General features: G+C 43.8%; 2 protein-coding genes across 4 annotated transcripts; one reads left to right on the forward strand and one right to left on the reverse strand.

Annotated features, from left to right (window-relative positions):
* Positions 1 to 1,026: 1,026 nt before the first annotated feature.
* GTF3A (general transcription factor IIIA) lies at positions 1,027 to 6,070 on the forward strand. Of its 2 annotated transcripts, none has more exons than XM_064645420.1 (9): positions 1,027 to 1,276; positions 1,537 to 1,637; positions 2,158 to 2,254; positions 2,442 to 2,530; positions 3,424 to 3,497; positions 4,690 to 4,773; positions 5,131 to 5,360; positions 5,455 to 5,511; positions 5,771 to 6,070. In XM_064645420.1, exons 1-9 carry the CDS (start codon positions 1,061 to 1,063, stop codon positions 5,930 to 5,932), a joined length of 1,110 nt encoding a protein of 369 aa, XP_064501490.1. In that variant the 5' UTR covers positions 1,027 to 1,060; the 3' UTR covers positions 5,933 to 6,070. The 2 variants fall into 2 exon arrangements, with proteins under 2 accessions (XP_064501490.1, XP_064501489.1); XM_064645419.1 differs by having other exon boundaries at positions 1,029 to 1,276; positions 5,452 to 5,511.
* Positions 5,989 to 12,482, reverse strand: MTIF3 (mitochondrial translational initiation factor 3). Of its 2 annotated transcripts, none has more exons than XM_064645422.1 (4): positions 12,356 to 12,482; positions 8,940 to 9,403; positions 7,561 to 7,706; positions 5,989 to 6,267 (listed from the first exon to the last, which is right to left on the reverse strand). In XM_064645422.1, the coding sequence occupies exons 2-4, from the start codon at positions 9,400 to 9,402 to the stop codon at positions 6,055 to 6,057; spliced, it is 822 nt and encodes a 273-aa protein (XP_064501492.1). In that variant the 5' UTR covers position 9,403; positions 12,356 to 12,482; the 3' UTR covers positions 5,989 to 6,054. The 2 variants fall into 2 exon arrangements, with proteins under 2 accessions (XP_064501492.1, XP_064501491.1); XM_064645421.1 differs by lacking the exon at positions 12,356 to 12,482 and adding an exon at positions 11,993 to 12,170.
* Positions 12,483 to 17,117: the final 4,635 nt, after the last annotated feature.

The following is a 17,117-nucleotide window of genomic DNA, read 5'->3' on the forward strand; positions in this document are numbered from 1 at the left end:
AGGAGCTGCACAAGGTATCACAGTCCCTCAGCTCAGCTCAGACCCATGTCTTCTTCCTCTAGCTGTGATCTCAGGTGGCTTGGGGACACAGCAGGACCACAGGTGACAGGCCATCTGCCATAGGATCCCCAACAGCAGGGACACCTCAACTTGGATTGCAAATACCTGAGTTTTGGGGCAGGTGGTAGGCAGCACGCAGCAGAGGCTGGTGTCAGTCCATGAGATTGCCCTGGTCTGGACCAGAGGCTGACCGGCATCACGCAGACCCATCTTCAGGCAAGGCAGGGAGCCAAAACAAACGCGTTTGGCGATCCCTTGTTGCAGGACATCACCTGGCACCTTCAAGAATGATGAAGTGCTTCTCAAGGGAGGCAGCAGAGCTCCTATGTCCCTAAAACAGTGGGAGACTTGTTGGATGTGCAGCAACACAGAATTAGGCTTGTGGACCTCTGCATAACTGTGTCCAGAGAAGGGCAATGAGGCTGGTGAAGGGGCTGGAGCACAAGTCCTATGAGGAGTGGCTGAGGGAGTTGGGGTTATTTAGCCTGGAGGAGGCTTAGGGATGATCTTATCACTCTCTACAACTCCCTGAGAGGAGGTTGTATCCAGGTGGGAGTGGGTTTCTTCTCCCAGGTAACTAGTGATGGGACAAGAGGACGTAGTCTCAAGCTGTGCCACGGGATGTTTAGGTTGGACATCAGGAAGAAATTCTTCACAGAAAGGGTGATTAGATATTGGAATGGGCTGCCCAGGGAGGTGGTGGAGTCACCGTACCTGGAGGTGTTTAAGGGAAGACTGGACGTGGCACTCAGTGCCATGGTCTAGTTGCCATGGTGGTGTTCGGTCATAGGTTGGACTCAGTGATCGCGGAGGTCTTTTCCAACCCAGCTGACTCCGTGTTTCCGTGACTCCGTGCAGCACTGTGAGGACTCCATGCGCCGCTCCACGTCGGGGCCGGCTCCGCTCCCTCACTCCCTCCGGGTACCTCAGACCCGCCACACCGCGCACGCGCCGCCCCCCCCTCCTCCCCCCGGCTGGGGCCGGTCACGTGCGCTCCGGCATGGCCGGGCAGCGGGCGGCGGGCACCGCACAGGGGGGCGGCGGCGGGAACGACGGGAACGGCTGCGGGAACGGCAGCTCCGGGAAGGGAAACGCTGGCAAGGGGAGCGGGAGCGCCCTCCTCGCCCGCCCGTACATCTGCTCCTTCCCCGGCTGCGACGCCACCTTCAACAAGGCCTGGCGGCTGTCGGCCCACCTCTGCCGGCACACGGGCGAGGTGAGCCCCCCCGGCTGGGGACGGGGGGCTGTGTGACCGAAGTGGGGGCACCGCGCTGGGGCCCCGCAGACGGGCGGCATTGGCCCCCGCGTGGGCACCGGGCAGCCCTTCACCGCCTCGGAGTCGCAGGACACCGCGGGGGCTGCGGGGCTGTGTCCGCGGCCGGGACCGGTGCCGCCGGGGCATCCCGCTGACGGCGGAATCCCGGGAGCAGCCGAGCCCCCTTGGGACAGCTCCTCTCAAGAGCCCCTGTGTTTCAGAGGCCGTACGTTTGCGATTATGAAGGCTGTGGCAAAGGCTTCACGAGAGACTTCCACCGCGCCCGACACCTCCTCACGCACACCGGGGAAAAACCCTTTGAGTAAGGCCCAAGTTTTTACTCCTTAAGCGGCAGTGCACTTGTCCGTACGGAAAGGGAATTATAACTGAGGGTGGCACAGGGCATGCATGCTTAGCTTTTGTATCGTGAGCGCTGCCAGAACATGTGCACACGGGACATGGAGATCTCCTTAGCCCAAAAACCTCCTGTCTGGCAGTGATCTATAATAGATGCTTAAAGGCATAGGCAGGTCTTTTCCTAGAATACATTATTAAAGGAGTAAGGGAGGTTATCTCCTATTATCAAGCCCTTAATAGCTGCATGTCATGGATTAGGAGCTAGAAATTCCTAGGTGTTTTATTAAAAGTATCTTCTGATATGTTTCATGTGATTGTTGATTGTAACAGCCTCTGGCTTTTCATGACTTTAAAGCAAACTTGTATATTTGGGGTTTGAGTTTCAGTTATTCCTCATGCGTTCCTCTTGTGCAATGATTTCTGTATCTGCCTAGGGAACAAACCACTGTTTGAGAGCTGTAATAAAAAATGCAGTTCATCTACAGGTGCACAGCTGAAGGATGCAATGAGAAATTTGGAACAAAATCAAACTTAAAGAAGCACATTGAGCGCAAGCATCAAAATCAGCAAAAGCAATATGTGGTGAGTAATTACCTTTGTACTGTATAGTGGAGGTAAACAAGCTCCTTTTTGTGTATCTAGTGAAATACTTCAACTTGTTATTATGTGGTACATGTATAAGTTCAAAGACTGTGACTGGGATTTCAGCAAACACGTGAACTGAGCTGTCATTATTTGGCTTCTAATGATAACTTAATTTCCTCAATAGTGCAACTTTGAAGGCTGTAACAAGTCTTTCAGGAAGCATCAACAACTTAAAGTTCATCAGTGTCACCACACCAATGAACCTCCCTTCAAGTAGGTGGATAATTTTAATAATGAAATTCAACAATTCCATTTAAACACTCTAGATAAAAACAGGTGCCTTTTCTTAGCCTTTTTGTTAATGTGGCATTAAAAAATGGAATCAATTTGTAGTCATGGCTGCAAGTATATTTCTTGTACTAGTCCTTTGCTCAGTAGTCTGTTTTGAGCAACAGTCGGTGGTCTGTAACTTTGGCATTCCAGCAATTCCAGCATTCTTATGGTTTATTACAGGTTCACAGGAAAAATAACTCCTCCCAGCTTTTAGTTCACGAAGTCTGAAATCAAGCATAAGAGCTTGCACAGTAATGAAAAATGCAGCTACCCAGTAAAAAACAGTGACTTGGCTAACATTGAAGTGAGCAGTACCTTCAAAAAGATGAGAGACTTGGACACCAGTCTTAGAAGCTGTGCACTGCAACTCCATAGAGATAACACATCAGTATAGATCTGATGAAAGCAAAGTTTAGTTTTGTATTTCTTACAGGTGGAACACACTTAACATGAGTGTTCATTCCACTTAAGTGAAGTTTGTGAGTATGGCTGGGTGACAGACACAAAAATAATCAGTGCTCTGCTGTTGCTCTGACTGCTGGATCTGCACAAGCCAGTTAAACTTTCCACTTTCTCTCTCTCTTTTATGTTTGAAGAGCCTACTGTGTAGGGATGGTAGAAGACTTGACTCTATAGTTCTAACTCTCAAAAGCGTTAAGAGTCCTCTGTTAGAAAAATATTATAGGATTTTCTTTTACAGGGTGGGGACATACACAGATCTCTAGGCAAGGGGAAACTTGGATTATTTTCTTCACTTTGATTGTTCTTGACTTAAAGATATAAAAATATGTGGATACAGTGAAAGAAATTAAACCACTGTATTTTATACCTAGATGTAATAAAGAAGGATGTGGAAAGGGCTTTTCTACTCCAAGTCGACTAAAGCGGCATGAGAAGACACATGAAGGTATAATAGCTTTTTCTTCTTGCTTCAGTCACGTTTCAGAAAAGGAAAAAGGGCTTCTTCCAGCAGAGAGTATGCAAGTATGTGTGACACATGTGGAAGTATTCTGGGCCTAGTGATCTAGACAGAAAAAACAAGAACACCTGTTTTGAATAGTCAAATGGGATACAACTGCAAGGCATTGTTCAGTTTCAGTGCACTTGTGGCAGACTGAACAGAGCTCATGATTCCTTCAGTTATTTCTTCTCCTGAGGTGCTTCCTTATCAATAATCCATCTTTGGAGATGGGCTACTGGTTAAGGGGCTAGCCTGGACCTCCAGAGCTTAGGATCAATTGCCAGTTCTGCCACAAATTTCATACAGAGCCTTGGCAAAACCATGTGCATTTTTAGTTATTAATGAACCTATGTGAAAGGTTTTTAAGTGAAATCATCATGACATGGCCGTGTATGTTTGAGCTAATCTTGCTACACTCCTGTCCATTCTTTCAGTACTGTTGACAGCTAACCAGCTTTCTAGAGATAGAAAAAACCCAAATCGAATCAACTCAACAGACTAGGAAGAGTATATAGAAAGATATGATTTGTAGTGTGTTCCTTTCTTGTTCATAGTTGTTTGACCTTTCCAGTCCTGAGATTTAAATAAGGTTGATTTTCTGTGGTTCCTGTTTGCTTGATAGAATGACAGAGTCTCTAGACCTGGAATATTACTGTATGGTCAAGATTTTTTTTAATATGCAATACAAATACTTATATAGGAATATTATATGTTATTAATTATTTTCATCCATTTGAGTGAAAGAAATAGCTCTACTGAAGCAAGGAGAGAGAGTTTCACAAAATTGTTTAGATCAGAAAGGACCTCTGGAGGTCATCTGGTCCAGCTCCCTGCTCAAGGCAGGATCAGTTACACCAGGTTGCTGAGGGCTGTGTCCAGTAGTTTTGAATGTTATCATGGCTAAGGCTTCCACAGCCTCTCTGGACAACTTGAGTCAGTGATACAAGGTTTCTTTCTTAAACCTGTTAGGATCTTCTCATGTCCTGTGTTTGTTGTCTCTTGTCCCATTCCTGTGCAGTATGAGAGAAGGAATTACTGGCCTTTAATTTTTAAATGCTAGAAGTGGAGTTCCCCCTTGTAAAACTGGACTGTGTTTGCCAGACCCTCTGTGACTTTAAACATCTGTCCTGTCCAACAGGCTATGTGTGCAAGAAAGAAAACTGCTCATATACTGCAAAAACTTGGACAGAGCTTCTGAAACACAATAAAGTCAGTCATACAGGTAAACTCCAAATGCTAACTTGAAGAGGAGTCTGTGCTGAACTCATTTCATCAACTTGTCATTGTGTACAAACTTGTCTTAATACTTTGTCGGTAAACTGGTTGTTACTCTGGCTAGATCTTTGTCTGATGAAAATGCTGCTTTGTATACTGACTTTGCTTTATGATCCAGTTAAGAAGAAATTGTTTAATGCAGGATTTAGGATCTGGATAATTCATACTACATTATTCTCTTCCAGTCTCTGAGTTCCTTGCATTTCATGTGGATTTTCGCATTGTTCTGGAGAACTACTAGGATTTGATTCTGAGCTTCTGTAAGAAACTGTTTATACTCTGCCTTTTTCTCTCTCCCACTCAGAGCCAATAGTTTGCAGTGAGTGTCACAAAACTTTCAAACGGAAAGATTACCTCAAGCAGCATCAAAAAACACATGCTGTGGAGAGGGAAGTCTGCCGATGCCCAAGAGAAGGATGTGGAAGAACTTACACAACTTTATTTAACCTTCAAAGCCATATCCTCTCTTTTCATGAGGAGAAAAAACCATTCTCTTGTGATTATCCAGGCTGTGGAAGAGTGTTTGCAATGAAAGTATGTACTTTTTAAACTGTTTTTATCTGAATCACATAATCTGACATTATAAACCTAACTCTTTTTTTTCCCCTGCTCTTTGTAACTATAGCAGAGCCTAGCAAGGCACGCTGTTGTACATGATCCTGAAAAGAGAAAGCTGAACTTGAAAGTAAGTTATACTCTTGAAAAAGTCTTCTCAGCCATACCGTGTCACTGCAGAGGAGGGTAAATGTTATGTGTTTTAGAATGTGACTTGAAGCAGAAAAACAGGTTAACTATCCAGTTAATTTGTGAGATTCTTAATTTCTGAAGCTCTTTTAGCTACTACAGTGGTAGCCTACTCATTGATTTCTTCTTTCCCCCCCACATTACTAGTCTTTGTTCCATAGATACATAAAGTTTGCTAATTCTGGATTTATTTCTGCCAGGCCAAGCGTTCTCGTCCTAAGAGGAGCTTAGCCTCACGTCTGAGTGGCTACATTCCTCCTAAAGCACAGCTGAGAAAGGATGCAGTTGTGACAGAAAGCAAGACAATGAATAAGCTTGTGGAAAATGAAATACCAACTGTTGAAATTCTGACTCTGCAGTAAAGGTTAACTGAGACAACATTCTTCATGGAATGACCAATGCAAAGCTTAACAATAACTTTATCAAGTTAATATTTTTATTTTATTTTTTAATAAATTAGTATTGTTTACACTGCTTCATAAAGTCACTGATGCAACTCATTTGACTTCAGATTTTCATTTTCGTCTTTCTTTACTGTACTGTTTTTCTGGTTTTCCATCTTCTGGTGTGCTTTCAACTCTTTGTCAGACATGTGTCTCAAAATACAGGCACTCACTCCTTCTCTAGTAACTTTTGGCTTGGAAAGATAAGTGGCTTTCTCAGACACAGTTTCCAAAATTTGATCAAAAAGCATGGACTAAAAAGGAGGAGAAAAATAGGACTAAGTCAATGCACAAATACAGGCAGAAAAATATTTCCCAGCTGTTGTGTAATGGTTATGGTTTAGCTGTTAGCTGAAACAACCTATTTGGTAGTCCTAGTTTGAGCAGTTCAGCTTGTCCTTTCCTAACTGTTTGTTCTTTACTCATAAGCAGGTTTAGGAAGGTCACACAGGAGGGATTAAGCCATCTCCTAGCCTTCAAGCTGAACTCCTAACTCATCTTGTTTTGCTCTTTAAGGGTGTCCATGAGAGTGGTCTGCATCTGGCTCCCCCCCCATCCTCCTATTCCACTAGATTCAGACACGTTATTATGAGGCTTTCCTCTTGAGAAGCAGTATTGTTCTTAAGGTTAGCAGAACCTGGTTGTATTGAACTGAGTGATAACAGTGCATTCACATAACACAGTGAACTCCTAAGCTCCTACTTAAACTTTTAAATTTAAGGACAATGTAAATCTAGACTGTGTCATGAAGTGTTCTGTTCCCTCCCATAATCAGTTCCTCCTGTTACCCTCTCCCTGTGGATTTAACTTCTTATAAAAAGTTTTATTCCTTTTGGATGAAGTGATAACACAATTTCCCCCAACTCAGTTGAGACAACCATCAAGGAAACCTAATTCACTACAGACATTACAAGGGGGAGTAAAAAAAATCTTACATGGAATCTATAAAAAAGCCATTTGTGCAAATGACAATGAAGTCTCAAGGCCCTGCAATTATACTAGTAAGTTGCCACCAGCTCCCTAACATCTTTATAGATGTTCACTTTGCTAGTCTTGGAACACCATTCCAATAGTTTTTCATGCCACAGTGGACAACTAACCTTAGCCACAGTTGCACACTTGTATCTGTAGAAGAACAGTTGCATTATTGAAATAATCCAGATAAAATACAGCAGAACTTTTTCAAACCTCACTGTTAAAAGCGAGTGAGCTGGCTTAAGGCATAGATGGGAAAATTTGACCAGCCCAGTGAATAAGGTGGTGCTGCATAGACTGCTTAGATTGTGCTGTCAAAGCCAGTATTGTAACTGCATTCTTAATAAAGCATGGTCTTTGAACCGGCTCTGTGGGACTACTTCTCTAGAACTGCAGTGTTTGTACAGAAGCAGCTTAAGGTGGGCAGCCATTACTTGCACAGGACCTAGACCTTTACGTACTTTAGCAGTACATGAGATACAAAAAATTGTGGCAGTACCGAATAGGGCAGGTTAATACAACTACAGCTATTTAATGAAACTGATTGGTCCAATTTTCAGGAGTTCACTCACCATGTCCGTATTGCTACCTTTTGCTTGCCGGATGGTAACTTTAACATGGTATTTCTTGTCAATCCACTGTGCTATCTGTTTAGTCTTGGTCTCCAAGTCATTTTTGGCAATAGCTGAAGAAAAGGATAGCTCCTTCTGAACCACTCCTGTTTAAAACAGAACTGAAACTGTGTTGGCTGAATATCTGACGAACCTGTATCAGTTGCTCTTTTAACACCTCATGATGCTTTGTCTGCTTAACTCCCTGCTCCCATCCTGCTTTCTCAAAACATCTTGATCTCATTGTCTCAACATGCACCACTCTAGGTGGCTACTTGATATTCTCACACTCTGCCATAACTGGGAGACTGAGTGTATGTGTGAGGCACACAGGGAAATCTCTTCAGGGTCAGAAAACTCAAGGTATTTTTAATTACAGTCTTGTTCATACTGTTCACATTGTAGGTCTAACAAATAGGTGAGCATTGGATCTGGAATTAAAGTCTTAGTGTGCAAACTCCTACATTCTGCACACAGCACAGCTGAAGGTAAAAGCTTTGACTTGAGATAGCTCTTCATCTTGAGCCCATTTCATTGAATGCTGAAGTGCAATATTCAACTGAAAGCATGAAGATGCCTTGTAATATATTTGAACATTTTGTGGTCTCTTCCTCCTTAAAGTTCATCTAAAGTAGTTACCATTTGAATCATCTTTTTGTAGTTTCTTGAACAGAGCCACTCGCTACCACAATAGTGCTCTCTGTTATAATCAGAACTCTACCCAAAGCATAGATGTCTTTGTTAGCTTGAGGATAAGAAGAGAGGATACAAGGTCACGTGCCTTTTGTAAAATCTCTTTGCCAAACTCAGTTTGTTAACCTGCTGGAGCAGGCTGTCTTAAGAAAAAGAAACCTCAAAAGTGTTCAATATTGATAAAGTTTTCTCTTATTCTGTCCAAGAAAGGGCTCCAGACTTTGTCTTCCTAGCAGCAAATGAGGAAGAGAGTGTTTCATGACTAGTGGTGACAAATTATGTTATTATATTGGTGTATCTGGTGCTCAGTTTGTAAAAAGAGCCTGTCACTATGCCTTAGTAAAAGAACAGAAATTCATTGGCTCTCACAGAACCAGAGTTTAGTTATATTCACTTAAATAAAAATATTTTTCTAAAAAGTCAGCAGATGCCAAAATAGTAAATCCCGAGAAGGCAATAGAAGGCTTCTTTGTGGAAGACTAATCCAAAATTTTATTTTCACCACTGCAAATCCTTAATAGCATGGACTGCAGTGACATTGCTTTGGATTTACACAAATACAAGTAAGAGGATTTAATCTGCTGGAACCATTTTTAATGCAGCATTTTTCAAAGTGCTCAGTGTTGTAGTGTGTACAATGTACATACCTGGTTTTGGACTTGCTTTTTTCTTCTCTGCACGTCTAAGCTGTTCTTCATGGATCTGCTGCCCAGTCATTAATCTGTACACTGGAGGTTCTACATTCTCTTTAAGGAGAACTAGTTTCAGGTTATGTTGATCCATAAGTTTGAGTGCATCTGCTCGATGCATGTTTCCTAAGCTCTCTCCATCCTGGTTGATTACATGCACAATACGATAGGGAATTCTTCGCCCAACACTTCCAAATGCTGTATTCCTTTTTGGTTCTGTCTGAGATTTTTCAGCTGTACAAAATGGCTGAGTAAGTGCAAACACAGTTGACTTTCTAGGGTCAGGTACCACTGTCCAGAATGGAAAAAAGAACCACTTTTGTGGTGTCTGCGTCAGAAGAGTACCAAAGAACCTTTTTGCGTATCTGTTCTCATTTCTGGTTGCTTGACATAAGTGTTTCATCGTGCACAAGGCAGTCATTCTGAGGAAGAAATAAAAACAAGTTACCCCAATCAGTCACATTCTTCTAGTTATATTAGGAAGACTTGACTCCAGTTCAGTAAACCCTAGTCCTTGAAACTACTCTTTTAAAAAGATGCATGGTGTTACTATACAGAGGGATTTAACCCAGAGAGAAAGTCTGACTAAGGAGCAAAATTTATGAGGAGTTGATGTTATCTTCAGTATCTTAAAATCTGAGCCTGAACTCCTTTAAAAGCATTCAGTACTTCTAGTTCCTTTCTCCTCACAGGAGTATCTACTCTTAAACACCTTGTTTGCGTATGGAGAGATTAGCCAATGGTTAACAGGGAGATTTTGCTGTCAAATAAAAAGGCATGTCACACTTTTCATATTTTCAGTCCACATTTTTTCATAAAGTATCTGAACACCAGAACTTTTTTCCTGGTTGATACTTTTCTTTGGGAAGTTTTTAATTTAAGCCACACTAATTCCGGACTGCTCTAATCAAACACTGAATAAAGTTGCAATTTGTGCAACGTCCAACATCTACAGTCTGACTCTTCTATGTTTCGTAAGGTTTTGGAATTTCAAAGCTTTGACCATACAGATTAAGACTGCCATGCAAAACCTTCACCTTGGCATTAAAACATTAGAAAGTAACCACTACTATACTTGAAAACATGGTTTATCCCAGGGTTAAAAACTCTTCCATAGCTAGCATGCACCTTGCTTCTCATAGCACTGACCCCAAATTGTGTATTTTTCCCAGTTTTCCAAATGTCATTTTGTGAAAGTAATCCAGGTAGTTACTTGGTTTTACATGGATTAAGCACTAATATTATTTCAGTAACCTTAAAAAAAATTAGAAAAAAAGTTTCCTTACCGTCTTTTAAGCTCAAGTTCTACTGATTCAGTCATGTTTCAAAAGTGAAAACAGTGCCTGAATTTTACAGAATCTGCTGAGTTGGGAGAGACCCACAAGGATCATTTTAAACCTGTTTTATCAGACATTTAAAGTATTGATGACTTTCCCTTTTTTTCACAAACATTACATTTAGGGTGGCACATTCCTATTGATGGTGAGCTGACTTTTTCCAGTTATAAAAATTATTTATATATCTTACAGACAGAAAGCATGTACCTATTTCACCAGAACTAGCTAATAAAAACACATTTTTCTTCTTCTTGAATGATAAAAAAAGCTTGTGGGGGGAAAAAAAGAGAAAAACAGACAGAACTATGACGTGCCTGCAATACAGAGGCTGGCAATGAAGAACAAGGTTCATATGTCCAAGATCCACAATTGCAAATTAAAATTTAAATAAATTGTTACAGGCATCTATCCTGGCACGGTAATCATGAAGCTATAAACTTTCAAAACAAGCTTCAAAATATATCAGTGCTTGAAGACTATTGAAACTGATCTTTGAAACATTTGTTCCATCGTATTTTTTTCCCCCTTCTTCCCTGGTTCGTGGAATACCCCTGGCAATTGTGGTGCAGCTGAGCATTACTTCCATTTTACTCAAAACTTCAGAAATTGGTCATTTTCTAACAGCTGCAAAAAACATCAGATATAAAGAGCAAATTGTGAGTATTATCTGCAGTTTTAGTATTTTATGTTTAAAAGGGAGCAAGCACAGGAAAAGCCAAAGATGATACAGGAAACCAAACACGTCATACCAGAGGAGTTGGCAAGAGCGTGACCTCTTTTGCCAAGGAAGGAATGTGACTCCAGTGTGTAAATGTATACATGCAAACACATATATATATATCTATCTACATATATGACATTGTGTAAACATGTATCCCTGTGCATACACGTACATGGAAAAGGTGCAAACCATCAGCAAGAATAAGGAGCTATTTATAATTCCAAGCAATGGGACAAGTAAACTGACCTTCCTGTGGATAAACTTAGTCTGAAAAGGGAGATAGTTTGGAGCCTGGAATGGACTTTATATCTTAGCAGAAAGGGCAAAGTCTGTATAAACTGCTTGATGGTGGTGCCAGATCAGTTCATGAACAGGGTAGTAAGACAGAGCTGTGCGCTAAAGCAGGATCCCAAACTCAAGCTAGCCACAGGGCACAGAAGAGAAATAACAAGATATCCACAGCAGAGTCTGAAAACCACTGATAGAGCTACTGTACCTTCCTGCCCTGGGCTCTGCCTCTGCCAATTCCAGACCAGAAACGTGACCTCTGTGAAAACAGCTTTTTTTTTTGGCTGTGACAACAGCCCTACAACTAAACACTCGCTGCCAACACACAACTATCTTTGTGCATCATCAGTGCAGCTACATAAAAGCCAAGACATCCTTATTTTTAAGATGGTTTCATAAACCAGCTCTGGATCATGCACTGCATACTTTGTACTCTAGGCATTGGTGCTGCATTATAAAATAATATAATTACATTTATCTTCCACTCAGAAGAGCCTGGCTTGCCTTTATCAGCTACTGACTTCTAAAACTAAGTATCACGATCACAGCAATGGAACAGCAGTTTATTTTAAAGAAATGGTAATCTTGCTCTGCTAAATACATGGTTTTGCCTTTATTATCCTTCATTTCCTGTTGCTATTTAAATCCAGTAAATACAGTCTTACCTGTCTGAAAGGAAATTACCCTTTGTACAGAAGGATTCATCTTCGTGTAACATGGCAGATAAGTGTGTTTTGCTTTGTTACGCAGCCCATGTGTTGGCAAGGACGGCTGACTCCGCTGGAAGGGAGTTCTGATGAGCGGGCAGCTACGGGCATCCTGGGCACTGCAGGAGCACCCGTGGTTCCTGCGGTAGCACCCCACGGGGTTCCCGTGCCGGCAGGACGTGTCTGGCTGCAGGTGCCAGAGGTGTGACGGCGCCCTGCTGTGTCCGTGTTCTCGGGTGTGCGTGTCGCGGAGCTCACTGTGCGTGTGCCCGTGGCGCGACCGTGTGTGTGACCCTGCGGCTCCGCGGGGCCCGCGCTTACCTGCCGGCCGAGCCGGGCCGGGCCGAGCCGCCGGCCAAGGCCCGCCGCAGCAGCCGAGAGACCTGCCCGGGCCGCCGGGAAGTTCCGGAACGTCCCGCCTCTTCTCCTTCCTCTTCCTTCTCCTCCTCTTCCTCTTCCTCCTCCCGCGCCTCCGCCTCCTGCCCCCGCCCCTCGCGATCGCGCGTGCCCGCGTGTGTGAGCGCGCTGTGGTGGGCGCGTGTCCGTGTCCGTGTCCGTGTCCGTGTCCGTGTGTCCGTATGTCCGTGTGTCCGTGTGTGTGTCTGTGTGTCTGTGTGTCTGTGTGTCCGTGTGTGTGTGTGTGTGTCTGTGTGTGTGTGTGTGTCTGTGTGTGTGTGTGTGTCTGTGTCTTTGTGTGTGTGTGTCTGTCTGTGTGTGTGTGTGTGTCTGTGTGTGTGTGTGTCTGTGTGTGTCTGTGTCCGTCTGTGTCCGTGAGTCCGTGTGTCCGTGTGTCCGTGTGTGTCTGTGTGTGTGTGTGTGTCTGTGTGTGTCTGTGTCCGTGAGTCCGTGTGTCCGTGTGTCCGTATGTCCGTGTCCGTGTGTGTGTGTGTGTCCGTGTGTCTGTCTCTGTGTCTGTGTCTGTGTCTGTGTGTGTGTCTGTCTGTCTGTCTGTGTCTTTGTGTGTGTGTCTGTGTGTGTGTGTGTCTGTCTGTGTATGTGTCTTTGTGTGTGTGTGTCTGTGTGTGTGTCTGTCTGTGTGTGTGTGTCCGTGTGTGTGTCCGTGTGTGTGTGTTGTGTGTGTCTGTGTGTGCCCGTGCCCCCCCGGTCCGTGTGTGTCTGTGCACCAGGTCTGTGTATGCCGGTACACCAGTCTGTGTGTGTGTGTCTTTCTGTGCCTGTACACAGATATCTGTGTGCCTGTACACAGATATCTGTGTGCCTGTGCCCTGGTTTCTGTGTGCCTGTGTGTGAGTGCCTGTGCTCTGATCTCTGTGTGTGTCTATGTGTGCTTGGACACCAGTCTGTGTGTGCCCACGCTCCAGCCTGTATGTCTGTGTGTCTGTGCACTGGCCTGTGCACGGGTCCTCCCCACCCGCTTCCTGCCGGTACCTGTGTGCTGTGTGCATCTTGGGTGTGCACAGGCATGTTTCGGCACTTGCCAGTTGGTGTTTCTTACAGAGAGTTTCTGTCTCTGGATGGATGCGTGCGCTTGTGCGCAGATCTGTGCATTCATCCTGTGTTCCCACATTTCCAAACTGATGCATGTGTGGTGTGCCTGGTTCTGTGTGTGCAGTTGTTTAGGAAGTGGTGTTTTCCTGGGTGTACCCAGGGGGCTGCATTGTTCTGTTGATTTTCAGTGTCTTTGCTCTGCTGTGGGAGCTGCTGTGGGTGTAAGGACCACGGCTGGGAGATGGTTCTCACTGTGCTCCGGGGCCATCCCAGGAGGGTACTTTGTGGCTGTGAGCGGGGATTATGTGGGTGCTGAGTGATTTCTGTGTGTGTTGTGCTTTGAGGTGCATACTTGAGCCATAGAATCATAGAATGGTTTGTCTTGGAAGGATCTTTAAAGGTCCAACCCCCCTGCAATAAGCAGGAGGAGCAGGGACACCTTCAACTAGATCAGGTTGCTCAGAGCCCTGTCCATCCTGACTTTGAATGTTTACTTGGATGGGACCCCTACTACCTCTCTGGGCAACCTGTGCCAGTGTTTCACCACCCTCCTTGTAAAAAAATTCTTATATCTAGTCTAGATCTACCCTCTTTTTAGTTTGAAACCATAACCCCTTGTCCTATCAGTACAGGCCTTGCTAAAAAGTCTGTTATCATGTTTCTTACAGGCCCCCTTTAGGCAGTGGGAGGCTGCTATAAGGTCTCCCCGGAGCCTGCTCCAGGCTGAACAATCCCAACTCTCTCAGCCTGTTTCCACAGGAGAGGTGCTCCAGCCCTCTGAGCATCTTCGTGGCCCTGCTCTGGACTCGCTGCAGCAGGCCCATGTCCTTCCCGTGCTGAGGTCCCCAGAGCTCCACGTGCAGCACTCCACGGGGCTGTGTACCATAGTACGTCTGTCTCTCTGTCCCCACTCCTAGGGCTGCGAGACCGGACTGCGGGGCCGTGCGTGTGTGTGCGAGGCGCGGGCACTGCACGGCCGAGCTGTGTCTGCAGGGGTCAGCAGCGTGTGCGATTGTGGAGTTCCGTGAGTCAGACCGAAAGCGTGTTGGATATTTGGATTTGTTACCATCTTTGGTAGGCAGCTCTGCCTTGGGTTTGTGAGCTCCTCCATCCAGTTTGGAGACAGAAACCTTTGACAAAGAAGCTGAAATTCATGTGCAAACGTTGGGTCCCCAGCTGTAACACACTAAGAGAGTCAAACGCTGAACAGCGTGGGAGTTTGGTGTTCTCCGGTTGCTCTGGAGGGGCAGCATGTGCTGAGGTCTTTTCAGAAGCCCTGGTGTTCGTGTCTGTCGAGGGATGCTGTTTGGCCAGCTGGGTATGAGCTAGAACAACACTCAGACTGAAAGTGTGCTTGCGTTCATAATTAAGTACAAAATGAAGCTATGTGAAGCAGCTTGGAGGGAGGCCTTTTTTCCTGTTCTTCCTGATTTGAAAAAATCAGAACATTTTAGCTTATATGGTTTAGGCCAGCTGCGTGACTCCTCTTTCCTCTCCCCATTTTCTGCCCAGGAAGAAGAAATGCAATGAAAATCTGAGCTTTATCTTTCTGGATTGAAAGCTTTCTTTTCTTAACTGTGGTCCTAGAATGGTTTCATTTCATGGGTTTGTTGTTTTTGTACTGTCATTGTGGTACACACGTGTAAGAAGAGGTCTGTCATTTCTTTGTGCTCTCCATCTTCACAGAAGACATCATATGGTAATTGTGTGCAAAACCAGAAAACTTTACTAAATCAGTTCACAATCTGAAGTTCATTCATATCACCTTATCCTCATTAAAACTCCTCACTTGCAGTAATGAGTTTGGAAAAGTGCCAGCAACAGAATTAGCCAAATAGATGGTGAGCTGTGTTAGGAGCCTGAATGACAACTGTAGCTTCCCCTATTATATGCAAATAAAGCCTGTTTTTTCCATCCTGCTCTTCTGTGCATTTTTCTTATTTCACTCAGGCTTTACGCCTTTAGAGTTGCAAGCTCTTTGGGAGCAGGGATTGCCATCACTTACACCAGTAGAATGCCTAAAAAAACTGGATCTCAGTTTGATCTCTTGAAATATAAATTACTGAAATTCTACAGTATCCAGTTGTGGAGAGTGAAATATTCCACAATAAGAAAAGGCAAGACAAAAAAGGTTTTTACTGCTCTTTTCATGGTCTGGAAATCAAGTGTGGAATTTGAAAAACCATGAAGGGAAATTTTGGCAGAGCTGAAGCCTGAAGAGATATTTTTTTCATCGTCTGCTCTGCAATATGCATTAGAGGAGAGCTTGTCAGCAGCCCTGCTTGCAGTTAGCTACTATTGCCACTCTGAGAACCATCCCCATAAGACAGATAATTTTCAGCAATGTTAGTAGCAGCAATAAAGCTAATAATCCTCTTCACTGTGATAAAAACTACCTGCATGAAAGCAAGGTACTTCAGAGCATACAACTTGCATTCCTTCTCTCTTCCTTTTATTTAATTCTGTTAAGTTTAAACCTAATGCTTTTTTACTTTTTGCCTTTCTAATTAAATTTAGTGTGCCAAGAAATAGTGCAGCCTTCTCACGCTGTTTGTCCTCATTTAACTTGATCTTTCTGGGGGTTCATTGTACTCTTTCTCCTTGTTCTTTGTCTCATGTCTGTTTACACTCTAATAGTCCTGGGGCCATGTTTTTATATGTACCTGCCACGGTGGAACTGCAGTCTTAATTATTCGAAAGACATTATCATAATAAATGCAGTTAATAATAACTTTCTCCCTTCTATTTTGCTTGATGCACATCATCCTCTGCCTACCCCTGACAATACTCTCAGTAATTTATTTGCTTTTTAATTCCTAAATCTTCACCTGTCTTTTTTTTTTTTTTTTTCATTTGATGTTTACTTTCCGAAGCTGGTTAGAAAAGTTGTTGTTTTCACTTTATTATTTTTTGTGCCATATCAAGGCCCGTCCTGCTAGGCCTTGTGCCAAACCATAGATATTTCATTCCCTGGTTAATTTTAAATGCAAATATGTGAGAAGGGGAAGGAATGGTGGATGGAGAGATTTCTTGCCCTCACACGAGAACAGCGTAGTGATCTGCTAGTGTGGATGTTATTAATGTTATTAATTAATGCAAGACTCAAGAAACTACTGGGAATCTTTTTCCATATTAACAACTGATCTGTGGGGTATGATTTCATTGTCCCCTGAGGATGTTAGAAACTGGTTCCAGTCCTTCTGTATTTTGGAGTCAATCTCAAAATCAAAGAATCACAGAATCATCAAAGTTGGAGGAGACCTTCAAGATCTTCTAGTCCAGCCATCAACCTAGCACCACCATAATCACCCCTAAAATCTCCCTCCAAATTTGTTCATTCTGGGTATAGTAGGCAGTTCGTAATTCCCAGCAGAGAGTGAGAATGCCCTTAGCTGGATGACAACGTGTTCACCTGGAGACCCAAGGCTACAGTTTACTTTCATTCAAACTTCATCATTCATTTTGTGGGAGCAGGAAGCAAGCTGAAGCAAGAGGTCCTGTGAGGACCTCTTACCTGCTGGCACTGGGTGGAGGACTGGTCTTTCGTCCACAGTAAATATCTTGCTACTTCCTAAGCTGGAGCTGTAATTCTCAATATCTGGTAAAAAAAAATCTAAAGTACCAAACAAGATCA

Source organism: Pseudopipra pipra, chromosome 2 (genome assembly GCF_036250125.1).
Source record: "Pseudopipra pipra isolate bDixPip1 chromosome 2, bDixPip1.hap1, whole genome shotgun sequence".
NCBI lineage: Eukaryota > Metazoa > Chordata > Aves > Passeriformes > Pipridae > Pseudopipra > Pseudopipra pipra.